At 44.9% G+C, this 22,866-nt stretch overlaps 1 protein-coding gene and 1 non-coding gene across 2 annotated transcripts in view; both read right to left on the reverse strand.

Moving 5' to 3' along the window:
* USP13 (ubiquitin specific peptidase 13) overlaps nucleotides 1-18,300 on the reverse strand; it is a 117,673-nt gene extending 99,373 nt beyond the window's left edge. Inside the window, exon 1 of the mRNA XM_060639274.3 lies at nucleotides 17,971-18,300. Within this exon, the coding sequence (XP_060495257.1) occupies nucleotides 17,971-18,138 (168 nt within the window). The 5' untranslated portion in view covers nucleotides 18,139-18,300. The remainder of the gene's footprint in view (nucleotides 1-17,970) is intronic.
* Nucleotides 18,301-21,360: 3,060 nt separating this feature from the next.
* Nucleotides 21,361-21,500, reverse strand: LOC132684529 (U4 spliceosomal RNA). The gene has a single exon (XR_009612715.1). It is a non-coding gene; the product is annotated as a U4 spliceosomal RNA (small nuclear RNA).
* Nucleotides 21,501-22,866: the final 1,366 nt, after the last annotated feature.

Here is a 22,866-nt window from a genome sequence, read left to right on the forward strand (position 1 = left end):
ATATAATGAAACAAATAGAAAACCAATTATCACAGAATCAGGAAAGATGAGAAGTACAACGAAGAAAAGTTTATATCCAAGCTATGTAAAAACTGATAAAGTCACAAGACGTCAGCATTCAGGTTCAACTTGGTAAGTTTTTCTTTTAAGATCATTTAGTTTTAACTGTGAGAAAATATTAAAATCAAATCATCACATCCTCACTACCTCCTGAAGTAATAAGCACGGTAAAACAATCTCTGGGGGGGCGCCTGGGTGGCTCAGTCAGTTAAGTGTCAGACTCTTGGTTTCGGCTCGGGTCGTGATCTCGGTTTTGTGAGTTCGAGCCCCACATCGGGCTCCAAGCTGACAGTGTGGAGCATGCTTGGGATTCTCTGTCTCCCTCTCTGGCCCTCCCCAACTTGCGCTATCTCTGTCTTTCTCAAAATAAATCAATAAACTTAAAAACATTAAAAAAAATCTCAGGGCAAGTATATGCCTACTAAACCAGCAGAAAGTATGAAATCTACAAAGCCTGAAGCCACAGAGAAAACCTGGATGGAGTCTCACAGTATAAATCGGTTCCATCCTTCTAGAGATCAATCCAACTGTGACTCTCTGACACAGTATTTCTCCTTTGGGTACAGACTTCAGGAAACCAAAATAAAGAGAAAAGAAAGCTAATTTGCACAAAATATTCATAGATACACTGTTTATAATAGGAAAAAGAGCTCCCAAACAAAGGAGCTAAAATATGTGGCACATAAACAAAGCAAAATGCTATGATGTTATTTAAAATGACATATTACGAAATATGTGTAATGTACACAGAACATAAGTATAGAATTGTGTATAATTTGCACAGAAAAATAATGTTCATGAAAAAAAATACATGCTGATGACAGGGAGGAAAGAGAAGAGAAGAAGGGAAGTCTGTTCATTGACCAAGACCCAAAATGAAACTGGAATGTGATCAATGTTTTATATTTAAGCTCTTGACCTTGGGACTCACAGCCTTACCTCCTGTTTCCTTTGAGCTTGGTCTAAAGAGGTGTTTGTCAAACTACTGTCATGAAGAACCAGGTTGTTTTCTGTTGTGTTTTCTTTTGTTTCTGTTCATTAAGGAAAGATATGTGGTCCCACTGCACATGACTAGTCCCTGGCTCAGCCAGATATGAACTTACTCCCACATGTAAGTCCCACAAAACCCAAACGGGTCTATATGCTGTCCAAACAAACTAATCCACTGCTCACATGCTTGGATGTGGCTACAATGTCAAGTTGCTATAGAAATTACTAAGTGCTTACTCTCAATGTTTGTACTTATCTCTTGGCACCAGTCAGCTGACCACACTTGCGTAGCATTGGTCTAGAGCTAGTGGCTGCCATGTCCACACCCCATTCTTAGAACTGCCCAGTTCTGGAACAGGGCAGTTCTAAGAATGTGTCATGGTGAAGTGTGACTTCAAGGACCTTCAGAGACACCAAGCCTTCAGAGCAGCCCACATCAAAACTAGCTACACACACCGATGATGCCTTCACGACTGTACAAGCACCCCCGATTCCACACCTGTCCACTTATCCACCTGCCAGCCTCTGCCCATGACCACATCTCCTGACTCCTCACGCAGTGCTGCCGGTCCTGACCTTCAAATCCGTTTTTATTTCAGAACCGTTAGCATCTCGCTCACTGAAATCTACAGCTGTGAGAAACCCATGCTTCCTTCATTTGAGGCCACTATGTTCAGATGCTGAATCACACGTTCACTCCTTAAGGGTAGGGAAATCATGTCACATTCATTACTAAATTCCAACAACAGTACTCTCTGGTGCAGAGCAGAACTGAACAAACATATGGAATGAGTGGAAAAGTTTGTGTACTTATCTCTCACTCGGCTACATAGTTTAGTCTCTCTCTCAAACTGATCCTCAGTGTCCTTCTGATTTGGATTTAAAACACTTCAGAGCACAGGCTCCATCTCAAGTCACTAAACAATGAGGATCACCAAAAGAAAACAGATGACCGTGCATAGAAAAACAGCCTCAGGTGGCTCAGTCGGTTGAGTGACCAACTTCGGCTCAGGTCATGATCTCACAGTCTGTGAGTTCGAGCCCCGCATTGGGCTCTGTGCTGACAGCTCAGAGCCTGGAGTCTGCATTGGATTCTGTGTCTCCCTCTCTCTCTGCCCTTCCCCCACTCATGCTCTGTCTCTCTCTGTCTCAGAAATAAAAAAACATTAAAAAAAAATTTTTTTTAAAGAAAAACAGCCTCAGGCACCTGCAGGAACACTAGGTTTTCAGGTTTGTTTGGTTAAAGTCAAGCCCTTAGCAGCTTGGACACTTGAACCCCATTACCCCAGCTCTCCTACTTTCTGTGACCAAGCCAGCCTCCTTGGCTCTTCAGGACTGTGGCTGCCATGTCCACACCCTATCCCACCTTGGACCCTATCTGGCCCCTGCTTCCAGAGGTCACCCAGCCCAGAATGACCAATATGCGCTTCCCTGCATGTTTTTAGCTAAATAAGATTCTAATTAGCATTTTCATGATGCACTAAACAGAAATGTGACCAATGTGTAAGACTTAATTTAGAAACCTGAATTCACAAGGAAGTCAAGAAATACCACTCAGGTCTTCTCTGAAGTTCTATAATGATTCCCATGACAATTCTCCCACCTCACAATCAAAGTAAGAGAGAGGAGCAACATTAGAAGCCCATATGTTGTTTAATTGCACCCTTCAAAGCATGTCAATATAAATACGATGGATACATAGCTGTTCATTTATTACTTTACATTGTATTATCCTACATGCCATTCAGAAGTAACATCAAGAACGAAGTCACCTTTTTTTTATACCGCTGCCATTTAAAAGAATATTAAAACTGAGGTGAATATAAAGGTCAAGGTTACATGTTTTCAGAATAGCAAGTGAACAGTCATTTTAAATAAAAATACACCACATTGTCAATCAGTAGGTGTTCAGAGAACTTTGTTTACGATGGTGTGTTCTTAGAGACTTGGAGACCAGCCTCCGCTGGAAGACAGGAAGGGAGAGTGAGCCTGTGTGAACAGTGCACTCAGGAAACAGAGTCGCTGCGTAACACTTGTTTTTATAACCACTGAACAGTGTGGAAAACAAGCGGTCATTGCCGCAAAGAGAAACATGATGTAGGTAGATGGAGTCACAACAAATCCACGTCCAGGACAAATTACATACTAACACCCAGGAAGACTGTGACTCACACACGCATGCAAAAGGCAGATGAAAAGGACAACACAGTATTTTCTAGAACACTGATTTTTTTAAAAGCAAAGAAAAAGAAATCAACTGACAAGCTGCTTGTAACACTAAAAGGAAATAACCTGAATGCCCAAGTATATGGTACATTCATGAAATATAACACTCCTCAGCCATTAAAATCGATTTGTAATGAGTAATTCCTGATATAGGAAAAGCACATGGTATTTCTGAGTGAAAGAAGCAGGCAACAAACCTGCATATGACGTTACAATGGACACAACATGCATGCACTACGCGGCATGCGATGTTATCTCAGCATGAAGAGATAATGTGGGATTGCTTTCCTCATGTTGTCTTTTGGCATTTTCTCATTTTTCTTCAGAAAAAACGATTCCTTTTTGGGGGCACCTGGACGGCTCAGTTGGTTAAGCATCTGACTCTTGACTTCAGCTCAGGTCATGATCTCACAGTTTGTGAGATCGAGCCCCATGTCAGGTTCCACACTGCTTGAAATTCTCTCCCTCCCTCTCCCTTTGCCCCTCCCCCACACATGCTCTCTCTCAATCTCTCAAAAAAAACCGATTCAGGGGTACTTGGGTGGCTCATTTGGTTAAGTGTCCGACTTCAGCTCAGGTCATGATCTCACAGTTCGTTGAGTTTGAGGCCTACATCAAACTCTGTGCTGAAAGCTTGGAGCCTGGAGCCCCCTTTGGATTCTGTGTCTCCCTCTCTCTCTGTTCCTCCCCAGCTCACTCTCTCTCTCTCTCTCAAAAATACATAAACATTAAAAAAATTAATTGATTCATTTTTTAATAGTAAAAAACAATAAAATTTTTCTTAATTAAATATGTTTAGAACCAAATGTACATACACATAATAGAACAAATGCTCCCTTTTCTTAACCCAAGCTTTCCTTAGGCTTTAACAACCAACTTCATAGCTTTAAGAGTCTGTATCTTCTTGCAACTCACAATAAAAGTGTGACCTGAAAAAACTAAGAGATTATTTCAAAAGCTGTAGGTAAGGAAATTTGGGAACACACAAAGAGGTGATGAGGAATATAATCTCAGGGAGACAGATGAGAATGTGATTACAACAAAAAAAATGAAACAAATCAAGGACACTGTACCCCAGCTCAGGTAGACACCATGCATGTTTACAGAAGGGAGATTGAGAGATCGTCTGTGTGAAGGGCAAAACAGCTACAAAAGAGAAGGAAGCTGTGATGCCTTCTCTGGGGGCAAGAGAAGTTGGTGGGGTGTCGAGCAGGAGGCGTTTATTCAGCAGAGAGAGAGAGAGAAGCATAATTGGTGCTCTGATGACATTTAATCCTACTAAAAGATCACTCTGGCTACCGGAGGGATCTATAGGGTGGGGGTCAAGAGAGTATATGGTCATGAGGCTATGCAATCTAGACCCACGCTACCACTGGCCACATGTGAATATTTAGATCTAAATTAAGTTAAATTAAAAGTTCAGTTTCTTAAACACACTGGCCACATTTCAAGTGCTCAATAGCCACATGTGGCTAGGGCTTACCATATTGGACAGTGCAGATACAGAACAACTCCATCATCACAGAAAGTTCTTTTAGACAGTCCTTGTCTAACTAAGTAAGGCAAGATGGTGGCTTAGCCTGGGGGAGGTGGCAGGAGGTCAGGGAAGGGGACTCATAGCAGAGATGGGGAAACTTTGGCAGATGCAGGTTATAATTTTAGGATAGAACCCTTAAGCAAAGAAGATGGATTAGATTGTAGGGGTTTGTGGGAAAGAGCAGGATCAAGGACAGTTCCTGTTTTAACTCTTAGACTCGTAAGACTACCCACCTCTCTCTGCTCAACTCTTGCTTCCATCAAGCAACCACCTGTCTATTAACTCTGCCCCGCAGGTACTTCCATATATCTGAATGGTAGATATAAATATTCCAATGACCAGAGCACAGATTCCCAATACATTCTGGCTTCTAGAGCAAAACAAACAGACAAGAGTTTGTAAGTGCAAAAACTAAGTACAGGCAGATGGAAAACAAATGTGCAATAAGAAAGTAAAACAAGGTTCCAGAGCAAGGGCAGCCAGCATGCAATCCACAGAAAGCAGAAATGTGATGGTAAAAAAAAAAAAAAAAAGCACTGTCAAAAAATAGTTCACCAGTAGAACAGAACTTCCAGAATGCAATATTTGCAAACTATAAAACCTTGCTTCCAACAGCAAATCCACTGAAATAAAATTATCCAAATAAATTAAGTAGAAAACACCAAATGCATATAATCCCAGGAGAGTGTAGGTCTCTCTGCTGAACATCGATAAATCATGCTTGTAGCCGTGAAGTGTTAAGAAAAACTAGAAATGTTGATGCAGTGATGATTCTTCCAGTTTGCTCCCACTTTGACGTTTTCCTCTCTGCAGAGGGCTCCCACGTATGCCTCAGAGCCATGCAGCCAACCCAGACAGCTAAAGGCAGAGTTCAAAGAGCTATGTTCTGACACACCACAAATTTACTGTTCCACTGAAGCATCATGTATTAACTTTTTTCCTAAGGATAAAACCAAATCCTTGCTCTGGGTATTTGGAGCAATGAGGATGCTGTCACCAGAACGGCTGGGGAAGGGTTAGGGCAAGGCCTGTGGAGCAGCTACCATGATGCTCATAGGACACATAGGCAGAGTAAAAATCATCAGAGTGAAGACACTGAGGTGAGCGTCCTCAGCAGTGCTAAACTGAAGCCACGATCCACCTAAGTAGTTCCCAGCTGACACACAAGAAGAGAAAATGTGAAACTACCTTGTCAAAGGTAAAAACCTTTTATACTCATTTCTTCTCATTTTTAAAAAGAGATGGCTTTCTTCAGGATGCATTTCCCCTGACAAACTCTATTAAATGTGAGGATTAGGTTTCCAGGAGAACCCATAAAAGCCCATCACTATGAGCTGGATTTGAGTATAATAGTGCTGAACAGAGTACCCGCCGCCCAAGGAAGCCAGCACACATTCATGTCCAAGGCTTCTGCTGTAGGGCAGAACCTCATGCAGAATTGCCAAGTACGGGATGTCTCTCCTTGGCAACCCCAAGACCCTATAAATTCCCATCTCACCTTCTTCTCAGAAGGATCCCTGCCACGAAATCCCACTAGAGAGGTAGATAACATTAAGTAGGTTTAATGGGAAGCCATGTTTATAACAACCCTGCAAGGTAGGAACTACAGAGACAAAGGCCCGGCGAAATTCAATGAAAGTAAGGCACCAGCTGAAGTCATGCTGCTACTCAGTAGTAACAGTGCAGGGGGGAGGGGTGGAACCCAGGCCAGTCTGGCCCTCCACATGCTGCCTGGTGCAACAGAGAAGCAGATGCTGTTTTGGTGGCAGGAGCTAGGTGGGCAGCTGTCAGTAAGCACACGCCACCACGGGAGCTCGGAGAAAAGAGCAGTTTCTTCTTTTTTTTTTTTACCAAAGCTGTTTCATTCCAGGAAAGCAGACCGGGCAGGCAAAGGAGAGCACACGAGTAGGTGGCTTGTGCCAGGTGTTCTGCCATGCTGTCCTGAAGGGGAGAAGAGAGGCTTCGGCAGGCCCCGCCATCTCCACTTCCCAAACTCGGAAGAACGGCTGGGGTCCCCGGGAGATGGCTGCTCCAGGCTGACAGCTCCCTGACCAGACAGCAGCGACACCCAACGTGCTGGGGTCCAAGACCCTGGCGAAGCAGCTGCAGGCTTTGGCAGCCCCACGGCTCACCCACCCTCATCAACTGATGTCCGGCCACTAGGCTGGATCTGTCAGTGATCCCGCTGCAGGCCTAGACATATAGTGCACATCAGCTGGGGCTCCTTCCAAAGCTTCAGGCTGGAGACTCAATGGCAGAACCTACCTAAATGGCACGTCCAAACGAGCAATTCAGCAGCTGTACCTAAAGGATACAATAGGTGAATTACTTTCACCCTTGACCCCTGCCTGCTCCTCTTTCCTCTTGGCCAGTCAATCCACGAATCCCACTAATAGACCACCAAGCCTATTTCTTTTTTTTTTTAAGTTCATTTATTTATTTTTGAGAGAGAGAGAGAGGAAGGGATAGAGAGAGAGAGGAAGAGAGAGAGAGAATCCCAGGCAGGTTCCATACTGTCAGTGCAGTCCCATGCAGGACTCTGTCGCTCGAACCGTGAGGTCATGACGTGAGCCAAAGTTGGACCTTAAAACGACTGAGCCACCCAGGTGCCCCTAAGCCTATTTCTAACAGCTGCTGGGACAGAGACATCTGTGTCCTGGTCACCACTGTATAGCCACACCCAAAAAATTAATCAAGACCAAAAAAGCAACCTTTGGTTTGATTAGGAGAAAGTTTCCATAAGTGCAACTCACAAGAGCTATTCGCCTCTAGGCCAATCGCCCATGGAGTCCATATGGGGCAGATTTACTCTAGCGATTTTATTTCATAAAACAGTAAAGTCTGCATGTATTCCATCTATGACTGCTCGTGCAACGTGATTATCTGTTCAAATTTCTAATTCCTGGAGGACACAGGGCCCCAAGCTCCTGAGTTTCTCCACGCAGTACTCCCCCACCTGACTGACCATCTCACCTACCTCATGTATGCCTTTGATGCACTCCTTCTGTCAGGCTCCAGGCCTTGAAGTCACCTCCAGCTCCTTCCACGCCTTCACCCACCGCATATTCGGTCACTAAGCTACACTGATCAAAATTTCTGAGTTTGTTCCCGCCACCCTGCCATCTCTAGCCCCACTGTCATCACCCCAATCAAAGTACCCACCCCCAAAACTACAGGAGCCCTAGCTCAATTCGCGTTCAAGCTCTCCCCACCTCTCAACCTCGCTTATCACTCCACTTCCAGGACAGCCACAGCAAATAACCACTGTCCCCTAGCTCATAACTGGCCAGCCCATCCGGCCTAACCTTACAAGACCCACCATTACAACCCACAGAGGATTCAGTCCTGCTTTCCAGTCTCCCCCTCTTCCTTACATGTGTGCGGAACTCAGTCCCAGCTCCGTGCCTCGGTCCCCTCCTCCCACAAAATGCCACTTTTTCAGATCCCATCCAGGTGTCCAGACCAGTAACTTTGCCAGATTTTACTGATTATTCATTCTCATGTCTGAAATCTCCATACATTACAAGTGCCATGTTATTTAAAACTTAAATACCCTATTTAGTGCTGCAGGGTCTAACCTCCTGACACATCAGGGCTTAAGTCACTTCTGTGTCATATACCAGTCTTTGAACAAGTCCCTGAACAAGCTACCTAACCTCTCTGACTCTCAGTTTCCTCTTCTGTAAAATAGAGTAACAATAGTAGTTATAATTTACAAGCCAGTTACTACTGTAATTAAATGAGATGTATATAAAATTATCCAGTACCGTGTTTGACACCTAACAGATACACAAAATTGGCACTCATATTCCACCATGCTAGAAACATCCATGCCATACCCATCTTTACTGTGGTCCTGTTTCCCTCCTAAATACTCAAACTCTCCCAGGGCAGTGCCACATGCATTGTAGGTTCTAAGTAAGTATTAATGCTTGCTAATTAACACAAAACTTTTATTTAATTAATTAATTTATTTTGAGAGAGAGAGCGAGAAAGCCCGGGAGCACAAGCAGGGAAGGGACAAATAGAAAGAATCCCAAGCAGGCGCTGCACTGTCAGTGTGGGGCCCAATGTGGGGCTCGAACTCATGAACCGCGAGATCATGACCTGAGCTGAAATCGTAAGTCGGACACTTAACTGAATGAGCCACCCAGGTGCCCCCAATACGTTCTATTTTTAATCTCATCACAGGAAGCACATACTATTGTGCACCTCAAGCAACATCTCTAGTCTGCAGGCACGTTCAGATTCATTCAATTCTTGTCATTATTGTATTGACCTCCTGTTCCAGCCCTAAAAATAGCTGCTCTTGTCCCCATCTTCCCTATGCACGGGACAAGGGGAGTCCTGGGCTGACGGCCTACAATACGGGACGTGAGCAGCAGCACAGATGCCTGGGCTACATCCACAGAGACCAGCCCTCCTGTCACTTCCCTCAGGGCCACCATGTGTGAACACCTCTACCAAGATCCCTGTGGCATCTAGAATCACAACACACAAAACACTCAGCAAGTACCCAAGACAATTTTCCCTAGCTTGACAAGGGTCAAGCTTACAACTTTTCAGATTATAATATGACAGAATAATATATGGTATTGGTTAATTTTAATAACATTTTTTTATTCCAAAAGATATGCTCATGATTCTTAAAAAATAGGGGGAAAAAAAGGGACAGATGCAGCATGACTAGCACAGGTCTACAAACGGCACAGTCTTCTGTCTTCTCTTTTCCCTTTAATTCTCTAAGACCCCAACTGTTCCATGTCCTCGACAAGCAGTATCCCAACCATGATGGAGATGTACAGGGTGTTTTGAAAGCACAGGAAAACAAGTGTCTAACTCAGCTGGAGGGAGGAGGGGCAGTGGTGAGGGCCTCACAGAGAACAACCAAGCTGGTTTTTAAAGATCAGTGGGGTTTTCCCAGGGGGGTGAGAGGTTGGGAGAAGCCATTCCAGGCCAAGGGAGGAGCATAAGCCAACACATGGAGTGCTGAAAGCATGGAGCGTGTGAAGAAGGCAAAGTCCCTTGGCCAAAGGGACTGTAAGTAGAGGGCGGGTGCTAAGTAACAACACTGGCAGGGAAAGTTGGATCGACTTGGTAAACTGATTTGAGGTGCTGTGTTAGGAAAGTCTCAATGGTGCTTTGAAAACATCTAGGCAGGGAAATGGCATGGTAAGACCCATGTTTTAGAAAAACTGAGTGCACTATGGCAGACTGGAAGGGAGGCAAAGTAGTCAGTGAAGAAGCTTCTTGCGCAAGAGTCCAGGCAAGAGATGATGAGGGCTTGGGCCTGGGCCAAGGATAAGAGAGGAGCCTACACCAGAACCTGGTCTCTAATGGGAACCACACCATGTCCACAGCAGCATTACACACAACAGGCAAAGAGTGGGAACAGCCCAAGTGTCCAGTGGCACGTGAATGGATAAACACGATGCATTATACACATACACTGGAATGTTACTCAGCTTTAAAAGGGAAGGAAATTGTGACACAGGCTACAACATGAACACCCCCTGAAAACATTACGGCAAGTGAAATAAGCCAGTCAAAAAGGATGACGACCGTGTGATCTTGCTTAGATACAGGACCTAGAGCAAATTCATAGAAACAGAAAATAAAATGGAGGTTGCCAGAGGCTGGGAGGATGGGGCATGGGGAGTTATTGTTTAAGGGGGGGACAGAGTTTCAGTTTTGCAAGATGAAGAGTTCCAGAGATGGCTGGTAGTGATGGTTTCGCAACAGTGTGAACGTACCTAAGGCCTACTGAACAGCAGACTTAAAAACGGTGAAGATGGCAAATTTTATGTTATGTGTATTTCACAGTTTCTTTAAAAGCAGGAGAGGGAGAGGGAGGCAGAGTTGATAATATTGTACATCTCCTAGCCTGTGGCCCTAAATGAAGTGCAGCACCTTTACGGAGCTCCAGCCCACAGAAGGACAACACAGGGGAGTGGAAAGAGAATTCGGAGTTGCACAGATGTCCAGACTCATTACAACTGAGAACAAAAACTTTCCCAAAAGGCTCCCTGACAGGATCAGCATCGTCCCTTACACTCCTGAACTCTAAAAACGATACAACTTAAAAGGTAATTAATGGCAGCCAAAAAGAGATAGGAAATGACTTCTTCATTACTCATTTGGAAAAGTGGGATTCTAGCGTACATGGGGCAGATTACACAAATAAATCCATTCACTCCTTTCTGAAACCCAAAGAAAAGAACTGTAAAAATGTTATTTTCTTTAAAGTGTATTTATTTTTGAAAGAGAGAGAAAGCACAAATCAGAGAGGGGTAGAGAGAGACAGAGAAAGAGAGAATCCCAAACAGGCTCCGCACTGTCAGTGCTGAGTCCGATGCAGGGCCTGAACCCACGAACTGTGAGATCATGACCTGAGCCAAAGTCAGACACTTAACCAACTGAGCCACCCAGGCACCCCGCAAAATATTATGTTTTTAAACACATAAACCATAGAAACAGGACTGAAGATGGAGAAGCACTAAAAGACTAAGACGAGCTGACAAAGCTGAACCCTAGGCCTGCAACAGAGAAAACCAAGACCCTATCTTACATATACCCCTGAATTTCCAAAAGGCTCCACAACCGGAAGCTCCAGGTAACTCTGGAAACTGGGGTGAAACAAGGGGTAAAACAAGACGGAAAGTTTGGGGGCGCCTGGGTGGCTCTGTCAGTTGAGTATACGACTTCATTTAAGCCCCACATCAGGCTCATGGGAGCCTGCTTCGGATCCTCTGTCCCCCTCTCTCTGCCCCTCCCCTGCTTGTGCTGTCTCAAAAATAAACAAACATTTAAAAAAAAGAAAAAGGGAGAAGGAAGGTTTGGAAATCCATCCAGGTAAGCAGTCAGAAACCCAAATCCCTCCTCCACTCCCAGTGGTGCCTCCCACACTGGTAACCCCTGGAGATTTATTCTCTGAAGCAGGTAAAAACACAGCAGTCGGGTCTGTGGGACAAGGAGTTCAGGTAGGAATAAGGGTTCCATTCTGAATACATGGAGACTTAGAGGTGTATGTGTAATGTATGTCTATCAGTCCAGATGTAGACCCAAAATACCAACTATTCTAGGTATTTCAGGCAGGGAGGCGTTTAACACAGGGCATTAGAGGTTTGCATAACAATCATGGCTGGAGCTGTGAGAGCCAAGGTCAAAGAAACCACCATTCATGTTCAGGAAATCAAGATGCACAAGCATCTTAAGTAACTGCAAAGATGATCCCAGCTCCCCCATGGCTGAGGTAGCTCTGAGTCCCAGACGGATACTCCGAAGGTGATGAAAATCCCACATCTGGTATGTGCCTTTGCTGCAATAGCAGTAGCAGCTTCTTCTGAAACTCTCGCTGGCAGAACCGAAATCAGAATCCTCCTGTCAAAGGATTCTGGCAACTGTAGTGCCCAGGTTCCCAGCCCCTACAACATGGGAGATGGCTTAACAAAACGGGTTGAGGACCGGGAGACCGTATCCAGCCAGTATCCAACATCCAGATGCCAAGACCACCCTCGCGCTCTCCTCCCACTCAGTTCCCTGCTCCCCAAGTCCTGGCGGGCAGACCTTCCCTTTCCCGGCAAAAGAGGACAAAAATCTCCCAGCCAGTGGCCAAAGGAAAAAAACAGGGTGCTAAAATTTTAGGTTCTCAGAGAAACAGCCCAGCCAGATCACATTACAGTGACGCTCACAGAAGAATAAGGTATTCTCATCTCCAAAAAGGCCAACAATTCCCAGCAAAGTAGCTGTAATTTTTTTCTAAAGGAGTCAAATTCTCTACATTTTAATTTGCTTCAAAAAAATGGGCATGAGTTTAAAAAATAATGTACGTGACACATACGACTTCTATAGTTGAGCTAAGATTAACAATCAATTATTCAATCCCCACATATGTGAAAACATGAACCCATAAAAGCCACAACACAGGTGAGATGTGTTACTGAAGCAGCCAGTTGTACTCTTCTTACCTAAACTCTAGATCTTGGGTTTTCAAAGTATGACCTGTCATGCCCCCAAACCCTTAGTGATCTACAAGGTCAAAACTATTTTCATGACATGAACTTATCTGTCTTTTTCACTCCTGTTCTATCCTGAGCGTACAGGGGCATTTTTCAGAAGACTACATGACATCTGATGACATCATCAGCCTAATAACTAACAGAGTGGAAGTTGTTTTCAATTTTTCTGTCTTAATCTCTAATATGGTAAATATAAATAGAAACCACACAAAATCTCTTTGGGGTCCTTGAAAATATCTGAGTATACAGGGGTCAAGAATCTTGAGAATCATTGCTATAAAACAATGTTTTAGAGGCGCCTGGGTGGCTCAGTCGGTTAAGCATCTGACTCTTGGTTTCGGCTCGGGTCACGATCTCTCGGTTCATGAGTTCAAGCCCTGCTTTGGGCTCAGCACTGCTGGCGCAGAGACTGCTTGGGATTCTCTCTCTCTCTTTCTCTCAAAAATAAATACATAAACTTAAAAAAAATGTTTTTGTTAGTTGCTTTTAGAAAGGAACTTTTAATATGTAAACCTGATTAGAATTAGTTTGTTTATATCTTCAAAGAGGAAAAAATAAATGTTTTACTATCTTGTATCTGTTGATCCCTTAGGAGGAGGAGTTTTCTACACAGATCCCAAATTATTTTTCCCCTACAGTAACCACCATGATGACAAGTCTCATTGCCTGGAAGGCAGCACACAGTGAGTCCCTAACAGGAACTGTTCCTACAAGTAAAGGATCGCAAAGCCTTTCCCAATGGATATGTAAAACAGCCCCTACCATGAGGCCCCAGTTCCCCAGAGTTTTACAAAGACTTTCAGGAATGTGGAGAACCAGCAACCCCAAACATCACCAAGGGGCCTCAGAGCTTCAGAGAATGGGAAACAAGATCCCTCTGACAAAATAATGCTGATGCTGGAAGGGAAGGAGAGGAAGGAGGCACTCTCACATCCTCTCGAGCCACCTCTGCAGCTGCTTGTCACAGCAGGTGTGGCCTGAGACCTCTCTCTTCTCAGCAGCTGCTGGTGCTGGGAAGCCTGCTCAGCCCCTCTGGCACAAATACAAACCTCGAAGAGTGAGAGCATTTCACTCCTGGAGCACCTTTGATCAACAGACCACGGGAACCAGTGGATAAACACTCCCCTCGTCCATGTCCCAGGCGGAGGACACTGAGATACATTCAACAGTTCCCCAGGGAGTCCCTGGCTGGATTGAGCACCAGTGGTCCACTGCGGCAGCGGGCTCCATAACTCACTCTTGGATTGGCTTTCCCTTTTTCCTTTTGTTATTATTCCCTTGGACGTTCTTCCTCTTATGTTCCCTGGGATACCCTTCCAAAATAAACTGCCCATGCTAAGCTCCTGTCTCAGTCTTTCAGTTGACCCCACCTAAGACAAGGCATAAGATAAGCCCTCCACATCCAGACAGGTGGGGAAGGGACATAGCACAAGAGTGGCCCTCCTTGTCCCTATTCCTAAAGCTTGGCAAAAAGCTTCACATCTAGCAGATGTTTTAAAACTTCCAGTTAAGTGAAAAGAGAAGGAAGTGATGACAAACTATGGAAGACAGACTGTAACAAACTGCTCTGTTGTATGACATAGACTCTAAGTAAAATGGGCTTCAGAGAAAGGGATGAAGTCTCAAGTAGAAAGGGAAGGCTGAGAAAGACTCCCGAAGATGATCAAGAAAGGAAGGTGGCTCCAGGAAAGGAAATATGAGTCTTAGCCACTGGAGACCCAGAGACTGGCCTCCCCAGAGCTGGCAACCTAGAAGCTGAGGGGAGGCAGGACAGAGTGTATGCAGATGAACGAGGGATTCGACAACCAAGGAGAGAAGTAGAGTTTATATGGTGGTCCATGAAGGCTTGTGAGAAAAGTGCGGACCAATGTCTTCACTTAACCACACCAACCTTTCTATATAACTCTGAAGACAAACACTTGGGCTTACAACCCGTGACTGACTCTCTTTATCTCTTTCTTTTCTTCCCATAGTGATTACTACTTGGCCAGGCACTCTTCACATATTAATTTATTTAATCCACAAAACAACTCCATGAGGTAGGTTCTATTATTGCCCCCATTTTACAAAGGAAGAAACTGGACCACAGACAAGTTACACAGCTGGGAGACAGAGCTTGGGTTCAAACCCTGCCAGTCTGGTTCTCTCTCTCACATCTGTCCCCCACAGTCAATAAAGTCACCACATTTTACATGATAATCCTACATGATTCCTTTCACACTGTTTCTTATATGTTGTATCCTCAGCATTTTCAGGACCTATAACCACATGTAATTCATACATTTCCTAGGCATTAGTTGAGTTCCTGGCATATACATATGCCAGATGCTGCACCAGCAGCTGGGGATAAAGATGCAAAGTCCTCACTCTCCAGGAAGGTCCCATTACACATCTTGCAAGATGAACCAAGTCATGGAGAGGTGAACCTGTAGGTCAAGGTGAGAAGATGGGCCTGGGATGAAATTGGGATGAATTGGTAGGTGAAAAAAACAAATTCTCACTCATTCCAGAAGTGTTACTGAGTATCTGCCATGTGCAAAGTCCTAGAAGACAGGAAGGAAAGGAAGGAACACTGAAATGTTACCATACAGTACAACCCAATCCTCATACCCACACAGGTGAGGAATAACAAAGTTGTTCACACCACGCCTGAGACATAGTAGACACATAATAAAAAAATGACCAATTTAGTCTTCCTCTAACTCCACTTTAAATCACATAACTTATGGTTTTCCATAACTGACCACATAAAATCAAGATCCTGTTGTAGGTATTCAAGGCTCTCATCGTCTACTCTCTACTTACTTGGTTCTGACCTCACTACTTATTAAATCAATCTTTTTCTTCCCAATACATCACAGGCAAATAAGGAGAACATATTCACACTTTACGTGTCTGCCCATGTGATTTACCTTTACTGCATGTTGGTCTTTTTTATTTCTATCCCTCTTTACCTATGGCTAGTTTCAAAAGTATCCAATGCTGGGATGATAATTTTTTCCACTCACATGGTTTTGGCCTTTCCTCTACCACAGTCCTATGGCACTTGTAGATTAAAGCCTCTGGTGTGTTTGGCACCAGTGGATTTAACTGTTTGGCTCTTACAGTTGAGCATGTAGGAGCTGGCACACAGTAGGTGCTCAAGAACCTGTATGTGATTCATGATGAAGCAGTATCAGAGAGAAAGATCTTGCGTTATCATACATAGTGTTTTGACATCACTTGTTATAAAACCTTCTTTCTCTTTCTCCCCATAGATAATGAAATATAATGATTCATCAGCCTTGTAAATAAGCCCAGTCTCCCCAAGGAACTACTGTGACATGAATGAAATCATCATTTTACACTGGACACGATGCTTCTAGAATAGTGTTTGGCACACAGTTAACTCCCAGTAACTATTTGTGGAAGTGAATTAAAACAATCAGCTTTTTTTTCACACCTGCCACATACTATATAATGTGGTAAAGATTTTTAATACCAAAGTTTTAAGAATTTGAAGAGCAGCACAGATCAAATACAGTAAAAGTAGCTTTATCCACTCTACATGTTGTGCTATCCTGAAAGACTAGGCCACTCTCTTCTTCCTGGACTTCACAATCTGTCAGTTGCTTAAGTTAGGGAAGACCATCATCCCTCTCCACCCTCAGGAGCTATTAATGGGAACCTGCCCACCACTAGACACAAAATCTGAAAATGGCATTTTCAAATACTTTGTGGAGAACAGGATTTAATGACACCACTGATAGTCACTTTAAGTAGTGTGATCACAATATGTAAGTATTAAATACAACCATCTCATTCCACTTAGACCTTTTTGAAAGAAAATAAATAATGAACGAGAAGCAAAATTTTTATCCCCCAAATGATCTGAAATTAGCATAAAAGAAAAACTAAATATCCTAGAGAGAGGATATTAATTCTGGGACTCCAATGTATAACAAACAAATATGCTCTGACATCAGCCAATATCAACCCACCAGATAATAAAGGATACTTTGGAAAATTGGCCTCTCATTTGGTTTTTCTTTTTTTTCCCCCTCCAACGATACTCTACATAATGTGAATAAAATGTGTTAGACTATTGTTTGAAACCTGCCTCAGTCCCTCTAATCCAATGCACCTCCCGGTTGCATTGAGATCTGCCGGTGACACATGAGATCTAAAGTGGGTGGATAAAAATAACCTGGTCCTCAAAAAGACATGATAAACGCCAGACAGCTGAGTCACTTTGAAGCCCATCTGACTCTTGAAAGGGACATTCACCCTCCTTTTCCTTGTCACACATACACATACCACCTGGTGAAAAACACCACCAACCTCCCTGGGTGGAAGGCGGTGATCTGTCGTAACTTCCCCCTCCAGCCTCAGGTCACAACCCGCGACTAAACTTTTCATAATTTATACTAATGCATCTCAGCCCCAGCTACTCATTTAGAAGAGGAAGGGGAAAGACTTAAAGGAACCGTAATAATCCAGTAGACCCCCTATTTCTGCTGCCCAATTGGAGGCACCCGAAGGTTTCCTGTGACATTCTAACGGGAAGAAAAGGAGTGGGGGAGCAATGCAAAGTGGAGATAGAAAAGCTCAGCGAGGAAATCAGAATCGTCCAGGAGCGGGAATCCCTGGGCAGAGCAAACGGTCCCAGAAAGAGAAGGGTTGTGCGTGTCTACGGGGGATCGATGCGGTCCACCCGCCCGCTCTCCACTCTCGCCCCGGGGAGGACGCAAATCATCCGCAACGTGCAGTTCAGATCAGGGAACTCTTCCATTGGATCTACCTTTCAAACGGTGGCGGGGCTGGGGCCAGGCAGCTGGGAGCCGGGGCCAGGCAGCTGGGAGCTGGGGCCCAGTCAGCCTAGGAAGGCTGGCGGAGCTAAGCCTCGGCGACCCAGTGCTCAGCTGCAGCAGCCTCGGGGAAAGGAGCGCCCGGCACGCAGCAGGCGCTCACTAAGTGTTTTCCGAACTGCAGTGCCCCTGAGCCAACTCCGCCGCCGCGGGAGGAGGTCCCCCGGCTGCCACTGCGCATCTTCTCCCCCGGCTTCACGTGCCGCCCAGTTCCGCGGCTCGCGGCCGCCACAGGCCGCTGGCACCGCGACCCTCCCCCGAGGCGCCGCGAGCGCCGCCGAGCCTCACTTACGGGGGAGTCGTACGAGAAGGCGCACTCGTTCTTGTACACCCTGTCCCCCGACCTGGGCACGCGGATCGTGGGCATGTGGGGCACCAGCAGCTCGCCGATGTCTCCCGCAGCCATCTTCCTGCTGCCGCTGCCGCCCGGCATGCCGAACAGGGCGCCCCGGCGCTGCATGGCCGCGGCGCGCACCCGAGCCGAGCCGAGCCGAGCCGGAGCGCTGGATCTGCCCGCGGCGGCGGCGGCGGCGGGCTGCGCGGGCGACCAGGGCCGAGCCGGGGCTGGCGGGCGGAGCGGGCCGCGGGGCGGGAACGGGCACCGGGGGCCTGGGGCGGACGAGCGGGCGTGGGGGGGGCGGGGGGGGACGCTGCTATTTTTAATCCAATGGCGAATCGCCGGCCCAGCTGCAGCGTCAGGCGGGGCGCTGGGGAGCGCCAGCCGCAGCGCGCCGGGGAGGGGGCGTTGGAGAGGGGCCCTGCGCCCCGATCCGGCTCGGCAGCGGGGGGCGGGAGACTAACCCCCGGGGCGCGGGCGCGGGAGCCGGAAGCGGGCGGGGGGGGGGACACCCCCCTCCCGCCCCCGCCGACGGGCCGCGGTGGGGCTGCCCCAAGGTGTTTTCTACCCTAGATCGTTAGGTTGCGAAGGGGCAACTCCGAGGCAGCTAACACAAAGGGCAGAATTGGGGGGGAGTTAACAACCGCTTGCTTTTAAAACAGCTGAAGATAAAAGCGGGTACTTCCCCTGCCTGGGTAGGGATAGGATTCGACGTGCAAATCGGGATTGCACAGCTCCGGGCCCAAATCTAAATTTGCGCTTTGCACTTAGGTGTTAACCTCACTAAACCTTGTTCTTCACTTTTTTAGCATCTAAAGCTTATTGAAAGAGAATAGAACAGGATCCTGTGAGGATGGACATATATTTTTGCAATAATACAGATTTTTCCTACGCATGGAGAGGAAGATCAAGATTGTTTTCGGGGAGGCTTTATATTTTTCTCTTTGGAACGTATTTTGCGTGATGTGTTCGAGGCTTCTGCGTTGAACATTGAGTAGCCTCGTTTGAAGATCTTATTCAGACACACATATTCCTGTCTTGCAGGTCCAATTCCTCAAAATAAATAATGAAGGGGGGGGGGGGGGACTAATTTGCAAACTAGCTTGCCCTACAGCATACTCTTATTTTCTCCAAAAAAAATTCTTAAAACAGGTTCAGTTCCGCTGAGGTTCGCTAACTACACGCAGTGTAAAGGGCGGTAATTCCTGACAACTACTGGAACGCAGAAATAGCAAGAAATAGTGAATAAAAATGCTTATTTCTGTAAGCCTCTCCCAGATCAAATTGTCTTTAAAATATCGGGTTTTTTTCTCCTTCCCATTATTTCTGCTACTCTGCGTGATTCTGCAGATGTGCGGGTTCAGCTGGGAGACAGGAAAGGTACCTGGAATTTGATGTGAAACAGGCAGAGATGAACCCTCGCTTGCCCAGCTCTTCTTTTTATTTTTTTTTTTTTAACGTTTTATTTATTTTCGAGACAGGGAGAGACAGAGCATGAACGGGGGAGGATCAGAGAGAGGGAGACACAGAATGTGAAACAGGCTCCAGGCTCCGAGCTGTCAGCACAGAGCCCGACGCGGGGCTCGAACTCACGGACCGCCAGATCATGGCCAGAGCCAAAGTTGGCCGCCCAACCAACTGAGCCACCCAGGCGCCCCGCTTGCCCAGCTCTTCTAAATTCTCATACCATCAGGCAAGGCTCAAGCAGACTTCACATCCAGGTTCATGGATGATGCTTGCTTGTCTAATTACAGGAAAAACTTTACCCAAAAGCACTCAAAACCTACAGTTTAAAAATTTTTTAGATTAAACGCAATTTAAATCGAGACAGTTTTTCACCCTTCAGACTGATAAACATATATTGCGTTGGCCTGGGTATAGGAAACAGGCCTCATATACATTGTTGGTGGGAGTAAAAACAGTAAACAATAACAATATTACTGACCATAATTTGATATGCATATACTGTTTCCAGTATATGATGCTGCAGATGACCAGGAATTCCTCATCTAGACATTTATGCTACCAATAACTTCACACTGTGTAAGGATATTTGTTAGAGCATTGTTCATAGTAAAAAAAAAAAAAAAAAAAAAAAAAAAAAATGGAAACAGCCTAAAGATCCATGTGCAGGAAGTGGTTAAAATACAGCACTGTTGAGAAGAAGGAAGCACTTGGTGTGTGGTGATGTGGAGCAATATCCAAATCACATTACTTGAGAAAAAAAGCAAAGTGTAAGTCGGTGTGCAAAAGCAAGGACTGCATGCAAGGCACTCTGGTACACCCTGCATACCACAGGCCTTCCTTGCAGGTGGTTGCACCTGTGGTAAATATTCTATCTATACACATCTAGAGGCTACTACACACACACACACACGCGCGCGCGCGCGCACATAGTATATGTGTGCGCATGCATGTGCATGCGTGCGTGTGTGTTTCTGTGTATTTGGCCTTCAGATGTTTCTAGAAGACTACATAAGAAACTAATGACAGTCAGGCTCTATGGAGAGGAACATAAAGCCAGAGATTAGAGAGCGATCCACAGCCAGTCTTTACCTTTCTCTAGAAAGGTACGTTTTTATTATGTGTAACTATTACTTTAAAAAATAATTAAAGTAGCCTGGGTGGCTCAGTCAGTTGAGCTTCCGACTTTGGCTCAGGTCGTAATCTCATGGCTGTAGAGTTTGAGCCCTGAGTTGGGCTCTGTGCTGACAGCTCAGAGCCTGGAACCTGCTTCAGATTCTGTGTCTCCCTTTCTCTACCCTTCCCCCACTTTCCCTCTGTCTTTCTCTCTCTCTCTCTCTCTCAAAAATAATAAAACTTAAAAATAAATAAAAATAAAAAATAATAATAATTAAAACTCAATTATACACTCTAAGTTCAATAATCAGTTAACATGTTTTTGGTATATTAGGTTCACATACTTATATTGCTTTTAAGATGTCATTGCGGGGCGCCTGGGTGGCGCAGTCGGTTAAGCGTCCGACTTCAGCCAGGTCACGATCTCGCGGTCCGTGAGTTCGAGCCCCGCGTCAGGCTCTGGGCTGACGGCTCGGAGCCTGGAGCCTGTTTCCGATTCTGTGTCTCCCTCTCTCTGCCCCTCCCCCGTTCATGCTCTGTCTCTCTCTGTACCAAAAATAAAAAAAAAAAAAAAAAGATGTCATTGCAAATGGGTAAAAACCAACATACATTTTGGCAAGACTGGAAAGACATGTAAAATTTAAAGAATTATGTTTAGAATTTGGTTATAGGATTTTGTTTCTATTTTCAAAATGTCTTCAAAGATATTACATTTGGTTTATAATATAAAAATGTACCAAGACAAAAAGAGAAACTTCACTGAAAAAACCTGGACCAATTACAGAAACTTTTAATTTAATTTTACAAATTCTACATATGAATTTATAACCAGAAAAGTTTTCAACCAGCAATAATGGTGCTTCATGTAAACCTCATTGGCACCAACACTGCCACTGCCCAAAGTTCAACCTGACTATTTTACTAATGGACCAGTTTCTGCATGTAGATCTTGATCAAAGGACAGGAATAAAGTGATGACGGGTAAACAATTTTCACTTCCAACATAAGTTCACAGTCCTTCTGAAGAGATGTCAGAGAACCTAAGACTAAGAACTAACTTGTGTCCCATCAAGTATTCAGTCCACCATGTCACTCTACTGCTCAAAAGCCTCTTTGTAGGACATTGGCAGTGAGTTTGCCTCCCATGGCCTTGCATTCAAGGACCTCACTCTTTGGCACTCTCTCAGACTTGACTCCCACACCTTCTTCTGGTGAGGTGGATTATATTGTACCCAGGGATACATGTACTTGTCTCCTAGCCTTTGTTGAAAGCTCTCCACTCTCATTTGTATCTTCTCAATCCTTTCAAGCCTTTTCTGACTGTTCCAACCTTCAGGGATGGGTCTTAAATGCAGACAGCCCCTACTGCCTGTGCCTATCATCGCATACTGCCATGTGACTTCTTTTGTACTGTTAATTCGTCTTCATTCCCTATCCTTTCCCTCTCTAGAGATAATACACTGTTTGAAAGAAACTCTTTCTTAGGATCCTTGCACATTGTGGAAACTCAGTGGAATACTGCCCGCCCATAAAGGTACTGCTCTGTTTATTTTGGGCACCCAATAAGTATCTACGAGGTGAATGACTCACATCTGTGACATTGTAATAGATATGTTTTGCACTCAGCTTTGTGTTTTATGTAAAATACATTGTTTCACAAATGCTGTTCCCAGAACTGACATGGGTTACATTAAAACATGACATGAATGTTACTGTGACTAATGCCAAAAAGGGGAATTGGGGAAATCTACAGAGAAAAAAGATATCTTAAGTATTTCAATTAGTAGAATAGCTCTTGACCTCAGATGCCCTCCAATAATGCTCAGTGATCTGGTAAAGCCATATACGGTGATAGCTTGTTTTGGGGCATATCCATAAAATTTTCTATCCTGGCAGCTAGCCTCCACAAGAAGCACGGGTTATTAAGTGTAAAAACAATAGATCAGTGCTTGAGAAATGTACTGCTTTTTCCATTTAAGAAAATCTCTAGGGACTCCTGGGTGGCTCAGTCAGTTAAGCATCCAGCTTTGGTTCAGGTCATGATTCTTGTGGTTCATGAGTTCAAGCCCCACATAGGTGTGTCTCCTGTCAGCACAGAGCCTGCCTTGGATCCTCTGTCTCCCTCTATCTCTGCCCCTCCCCCCTCTCAAAAATAAACATTAAAAAAAAGAAAATTCTATATTACCATCAAAAGTCATGTTATAAGAATATTCATTGACATGGAAAAATGTTCACTATAATGCAAACTTCAAGAATTGGTAATAAATAAAC

The sequence above is a fragment of the Panthera onca genome, chromosome C2, assembly GCF_046562875.1.
Source record: "Panthera onca isolate mPanOnc1 chromosome C2, mPanOnc1 haplotype 2, whole genome shotgun sequence".
In the NCBI taxonomy this organism is placed as follows: domain Eukaryota; kingdom Metazoa; phylum Chordata; class Mammalia; order Carnivora; family Felidae; genus Panthera; species Panthera onca.